This window comes from Onychomys torridus, chromosome 3 (genome assembly GCF_903995425.1).
Source record: "Onychomys torridus chromosome 3, mOncTor1.1, whole genome shotgun sequence".
Taxonomy (NCBI): Eukaryota; Metazoa; Chordata; class Mammalia; order Rodentia; family Cricetidae; genus Onychomys; species Onychomys torridus.
In genome coordinates this window covers 131,053,191-131,060,438 of record NC_050445.1, presented here as the reverse complement: position 1 = coordinate 131,060,438, position 7,248 = coordinate 131,053,191, and the positions used below count along the sequence as shown (strand labels likewise).

The following is a 7,248-nucleotide window of genomic DNA, read 5'->3' as shown; positions in this document are numbered from 1 at the left end:
ATTTTAGATTTTCCAGTTTTGTAGAGTAGAGGTTTTTGAAGTATGACCTGATGATTCTTTGGATTTCCTTATTGTCTGTTGTTATGTCCCCCTTTTCTTTTCTGATTTTGTTAATTTGGATGCTCTCTCTGTGTCTTTTGTTTAGTTTGGGTTTAGCTCAGTGGTAGAGCGCTTGCCTAGCAAGCCCCAGGCCCTGTGTTCAGTCCTCAGCTCCAGAAAAAAAAGTGGGTCAGAGTAGCACAGCTATAGTATTTTTAATCCATAAGAATTATTTGAATTAGTTGAAGATTTATTTAATAGTGCCTTCTCTGTTGCATATTCACTGACAGCCAGATACTTGTTTATATTACCATTAATACATTTTAAAAATATATTATTTAAAATAGAGCTTAGGTATAGTACAAAGTTTCAAATAAACTCCAAAATATCATGTATAAATTTAAAATTAAAAAAAAAAAGGCAGCCTCTGATGTGGTCTGGTTTTCAGCATCTGGGGACACAGTACTTGTGCTCAGTTACTGAGATGAGCAAGCCTTGCAGCTGTGCCCATCCTAACTGCTTCCCAGTGATTTGCATGCACTCACTGCACAGCCTTGAGGACTTCTTCATATACCAGTCACACCCTGTACAGTTGTTAATGCAGTCAGGACTCAGCATGGACAAGAGGACACCTGCTAAGCTCCTCGGGCTTCTGCTGCTCTGGTTACCAGGTGAAAAAGGACTAAATGGGAATTTCACTGTTACACTGTGATTAGTATTGACTGCCATTTGGAGAGTTGTCCTTTTATATCATGCTAAACTATGTGGATATATTATGTCTCCACTTCTAGGTGCCAGGTGTGACATCCAGATGACCCAGTCTCCACCCTCCTTGTCTGCATCTCTGGGAGACAGAGTCACCATCACTTGCCGTGCCAGTCAGGGCATTAGCAGTTATTTAAGCTGGTTACAGCAGAAACCAGGGAAAGCTCCTAAGCACCTGATCTATGCTGCATCCAACTTGGACAATGGGGTCCCATCGAGGTTCAGTGGCAGTGGGTCTGGGACAGATTTCACTCTTACCATCAGCAGCCTGGAGTCTGAAGACATTGCAACTTATTACTCTCTACAGTATAAACAGTTTCCTCCCACAGTGGTACAAGCAATAACATAAACCCCCAAGGAAGCAGAAGTGAGAGGCTGGGTTGCCCCCAATGTTACTCCTCATGAGTCACTTACTGGAACCATATTCTCACATGTCACAGGATTTTAGCAATGCTCACAGATGTTAATTTTTGTAAAACAAATGTGTTCTAGTTTTGTAGAATAAAGAGAATTTAACTGTCCTCTCTTACCGTAACTATCATTTTTTTCCGTTCTTCTCCTGCACTACAGAGTACCGAAGTATTTTCTACATCAACCAAGGATTCAATAATTCCTTGTGAGGAGTCTGAGTTGTATCACTAGTTGGGACCCATACATAACAATGGAAATTCCCGTGAACATTCCAGCACACATTATTTAAATATAGAAAATTAGTTCCTAAGTGCTAGTGTTTAAATGGTAGGAAAACATTACTGAGAGAAACTGACAGCAGAAACTTGTCCTGGATTTCTCACAAAAGGTAGAACACATGTGTCAGAGAAAGAGAAGTTTGCCTAACCATGATTCTTTTCTGTGTATCGAAATCACATTAGTGGGGTACTGATTCTCTCAGCACTCTATAGCACTTCACTTAGAATTCTAATGGCTCCTATGTCTACTGGTCTGCTAACAAGTATTAAACAGTATTAAAAATATTCATATGACTTTTAATCACACTGTGTGAAGTGGAATATAGATTTGTTTATATGAAACCACAGGGAAAAAATCCTTGTCTTAAATAGGCTCCCTGAAGTAGTATTAATGAAGTAGTATTAATGAAGAATTGATGTCCCATAGCATAGCTTTATAAACTATAGAGCTCTATACTCCATTGTTTTGTTTTTTAAGATATTATGTGTCTGTAAGCTCTATTTTCAGTCTCTATGGTGTGCCATCAGTCTATTTGTTCAGAGAACAATTGCCAGGACTATTGTGTTAAAAGAAAGCATTGGCAAAGGTCATTTTGGAGAAGTTTGGTGATGCAAGTTGTGGGAAGAAATTGCTGTGATGATATTTTCTTCGAGGGAACAATGTTTGTGGTTCCAAGAGGCAGACATTTACCAGACTGTGATTGCTTCAAACCACAGAGCAGGCCCAAAAAGAAAAAGAAAAGAAAAAAGAAAAGGAAAAAAAAAGAAAAGAAATTTCTACAGGGAACCATGACCATGCTAAACAGCAACTTTGAAATCTTCAAAAGGATGACTGGATCCCACAATGGACAATGATTCCACATGGACAATGATAAAGCCATTAAGTTTATTAACACCACTGAAAGATCTGCTTTGGATTACAAACTACTCAGGGCAATTTTAAGATGGCTAGCTAAGATGATCTAGATTCACAGACTACTTGAGCAAGGATTTGAAACAAGCCCTGAACTTTTCCATTATGCAGAGAATTGATAAATGATACAGCTAATTCTCCTAGGACCTGACACTTAACCCAAAATTTTCTTTTTAGGATTCCCTAAAGATGCCTTCATCCTCAGAGAGCAGGAAGTAATTTTTAAGAACATGATACCCACATTCCCAAGAGGTGGGGTGGATGGTTTTTGGTTGTTTAACAAGTTATGAATATTGTCATTGTTTATGATGGTTGGTTACAAGTTGTTAATTGTTAATGGTTAAAAAAAAGCTAAGCATAGGAGATTAGATATAGGGTTCTTGTTAAAAAGAAAAAGAAAAAGAGGTTACAGAAAAGGGTAGATTATTGAATCTCCTCTGAAAAGAAAAAAGGGAAGATATAGAAATGATAGATAAAAGGTAGAGTTTTGAATCTACTCAGAAAAGAAAAAAGAGAGAATATGGATATGATAAGATAAAAAGGTGGATTATTGAATATATTTTTAAAAAGGAACTAATTGTTTTAAATAGGATAAATAATGAAATTTTTGGTCTGAATTTTTCAAATGTTAGTGAACTGGATATTGTTAATGTATATAATGGAGGTTTTATGTCTGAATCTGTCAAATGTTAATAGATTAGATATTGTTAATGTAATTCTTAACTGTAACTTTCTTTAATTATTTTAGACAAAAAAGGGGAAATGTGGTGATATATTGTGGCCCCCAATACATTGTGCATCCTAATAAATTTATCTGGGGTCAGAGGACAGAACAGCCACTAGATAGACATAGAAGCCAGGCATGGTGGCACACACCTTTAATTCAGGTCTTGAGATTTCACGTCTTGCTTGGGAAAGACACACAGGCCTTTAATCCCAGGAAGTGATGGCAGGAAACAGAACATTATACAAGGCATGAGGACTAGGAACTAGAGGTCTTTTTAAGCTTTTAGGCTTTAGCAGCAGTTCACCTGAGATCCATTTGGAGGAGGACTCAGAGGCTTCTAGTTTGAGGAAACAGGAAACAGGATCGCCTGAAGAAGTTGGAGAGGTAAAGTCAGCAGTGGTTTGTTCTGCTTCTCTGATCTTTTAGAATTCACCCCAATACCTGCCTCTCGAGGTTTTTTATTATTATTATTAATAAGACCATTTAAAATTCATGTTATAGATAGATAGATAATCTCTATCTGCCCATTCACCTATCAATCCATAATGGAAAACAGACTATTAATTCATAGAAAGATAGCCTAAGATATTTTATTCTATTATGTTATATATTGTTGTCTTAATAAATTTTATGTTGTATAAGTACCTTTTTATGACTCATTAAATTCATTAAAGAGATTAATGAGACTTATAGGGGATAATAGATGTTTAGACATACTGATCTGTGATGCCATGGAAAATCAAGGACAGTTAAATTGAAGAGGAAAGAGCAGAAATACCAATAGACTTCTTAGAAGAGGAGACAAGGAGGGCTAGAGAAATGCTTCCACAAGTAAGAGTACTGGCTGCTCTTGCAGAGTAGCTAGGTTAACTTCCAAGAATGTACCTGATGATACACAAACTTTTGTAACTCCACTTTCAGAGATTTAATGACTTCTGAATACCTTGGGTACAGGTATGTTCACTGTCATACGTAAATGCAATAAAAATGCTCTTTTGTGTAAATGAAAACAAAGAATTTTTAAAAGCAAAAAAAAAAGCTAAATAGCAAGAAGCTGTTAGAACGCAGAGTAGAAAGTGGGAAAACAATCTGTAACTCAAATCAGAACAAGAACTCTATTTGTGGGATTCAGTGATGGGAACATCACAGGCTAGAACAAGCAGCCCTGGTGGGAATAGACTGTCATTCATACACACAGAAAAACCTCACAGCACTTTTAATCTTTAGTACCACTGATGACATTTAATGTTTTATTTATTCTTCTTAAAAGCAGACTGGGCCTAGAGGAGATGTCTATTCTATCACTCTCTATAGATTGAACTAGTCTGTAGACCTGGGAAAAAAAGCAGCAGGAAAAATTCAGGGAGGCAGAAGCAACATCTACTGATTTACTCATGGATAGTAAGAAGGCTAGATGTGGACATGCTGAGAATTAGTGGTAGCAGTAGGAATGGGCCATGAATGACAGGTCAGTGACCTCATATACCTTAGGTAAGATCAAACTCTATCACTTGAGGATGGCAGACACCAACAATCTTAGTCTAATGAATTTCTTACCCTCTTCTGTTCCATCCCAGTGTTGTGTTGACTGTAGGGATATTGACTCTAGTCCATCAAATCACTTGATTCCAACAGTATCCTCCCTGCTATGGGGTAATGCTCTGCAGGGCAATTTCTGAAAGCATTGAGACCTAAGGCACATTTCCAGATTCACTAAGATACACCATTCCATTGTAGATGTTTTTTAACCAAATTTGCACCCTTACTCATATGGACTGGCTGGGTGTGTGTGTTTCAGACTGTGGGAGGGAATGAATTTCCTAAAGTGAGCATCATACTGAGCAGACTCTCAACTGACCAGAACTCAGTAACAACTCCACTGATAAAAAGATAGTCTTTAGCACATTACCCCCAAACCTGGAAGATTACACTTAAAGAGGATTGGGGTAAAATCCACTACAAATTTTTGTCTTTTTAATTTTTCTGTATTCTTTGTTTTTATTTAAAATATATCTAATATTGTTTTTATTTTTTATTGCTATTCTTTAGAGAGATGTAAAGTCATATGGAAGCTCTGCCTCTGGTAGAACATGTTGAAACAAGGAAGTTCCAACTCAGCTCATCTATCTCCAGTTATTCTGTATCCCAGAAGAGGGCAAATTTGGATTGCTCTACAAGTCCATTAGTTACAATGAGTTCACCATTATTCTAACTTGGCTCTGCAAGCACAGAACCTAAATATCAATGAATACTAATGTAAATCAAGGAATGTTTTTGTTCAGGACAACAGGTCATGTAGACTACACTGATGACTTTTCTGTTTTGTTTCCAGTCTCAGACATCAGATAAGCACATGAATACTTCTCTCTCTGTTGGAGAAAGAGCCACTGTCACATGTAGGGCTGGTCAGAGTGTGATCACCTACATGGACTGTGACTCAAAATCCTGGGTATGCTTCTAGTTTCCTCATCAAAGATGCAAGCACAAGGGCCAGTGAAGTGTCAGCTTGCTTTAGTGGCTATGGGTCTGGTACAGCTTTCACCCTGACAGTCAGTTTCCTGGAACCTGAAGATACTACAGTCTACCATTGTTATCAGTATGGTCAAGGATAGTCCACAGTGATTAAAGATAAAAACAAAACTTCCATATAAATATTGTTTGTCTCTGTAACACTTGCTTCCTTTCTTAAGAACAGCTTCCCTGCTCACTCTTCATTTTCATCCCTTCTTATCTATTTTGTTATCTTGTTTCTGAAGAGCAATTGCTGGCAATATTGTCTCTGTTATTCCTGGATGTTTTAATGAAACATATTTGGATGGATACCTTTGAAGGTATTTATGCCATGATAATAGAGGCCTCAAAATCAAAGGACAAATACAAGGAAGCAAGATGGAAAGTATCGTTATTTATAGGTGAAAGAATTATGTATAAGAAAAATGAAAATGAGTCTAAAATTAAATTATTAAACTCAACAAGAGAATATCAAGTCATTGGATTCAAAATTATAAATAATAAGGTATTCAAACTGAGGAATTTTTAATAGTTATTCTTAGAAACTTTTCCTGATATCTCCAAGTAAATTAAGATGCCCATTGTACCTGATAGGATCCAATGCTAAAACTACCACTTTTACCTTAAAACTAACTATTGTTCAGCCTAAAGAACTGCCAGCTTGGGCAAGTCTAACATTCCCAGTTTTAGCTGAGCTAGCATGTAAGTTCACAAATACATCTAAGAGGACACTGAGCCCTGGAAGGGACTAATTTTTTCAGAGTGAAGAGCTATTGGTTTCTGTTTTATGATGATGTCATAGTCTTGCTCTAAAATCACAGTAATTGATATTGTGTTTCTTGATTAAGGAATTTCGTAAAGTCCAGACCTAATCAAAACATGCTTACTTAACAAATGTTCTCAAGGTTGTTAATGGGATCAAGTGAAATGCCAATTACTCCAAACTTAAACCTGTGGAGTTGTCCTCTCAACCTAGGCTGCTTTCAATTGGATCTTTTAGGTGAGGTGACACATCAATCAATCCTTTATTATGCTTGACCTCCAAACTATTTCAGGCTGCCCCACTCTCATATTTACATTATTGTTGCAACTGCCTCGACCAGCAAGGATGACGCAACACCGGAGCTCTTCTTTAAGCAGTTTATTCAGGACCTTGTTAGTAGTGATGTCTCCCCCCCCCGGGGGGGCAAGCCTCTCCCAGCCCTTAAGTAGGTCTGGGCTACCAACCCCAGACAGCCACGTGGGCACTATCCATAGGTCCACACATATGCAAGCGGCACACAAATCCAGCCATAGCCAAATAAGGAGCTGTTTACCACAAAGAGTACTTGCCGTCGGGAAGGCAGAGGGTGGAAGCCAGCGCCATCTTTAAGGTGCAGCTACACGCAGCTCTCTACACATTATTGAGTGTAAGACTTAAAAGACTATGTCCAAGTTTGGAGGTCTTTAAGGGGAGGGGAAATGTATATCACTGGATATGCAATCAGCTCCATAAGTTGCTGGCTGGTGCGTAGTTGTACTTTTTGGTGTCTGGTATATTCCTGTAGCACATTCAGGAAAGGGTCTCAGATGGCCAAGCACATAAGGTGAGTGGCATATTCCAA

General features: G+C 37.9%; 1 gene segment (V, D, J or C); it reads left to right on the top strand.

The window, feature by feature from the left end:
- Window positions 1-655: 655 nt before the first annotated feature.
- LOC118579787 lies at window positions 656-1,153 on the top strand. The segment is given in 2 exon segments: window positions 656-710; window positions 831-1,153. Coding segments are annotated over 2 exon segments (378 nt in total).
- The last annotated feature ends 6,095 nt before the right edge of the window (window positions 1,154-7,248 follow it).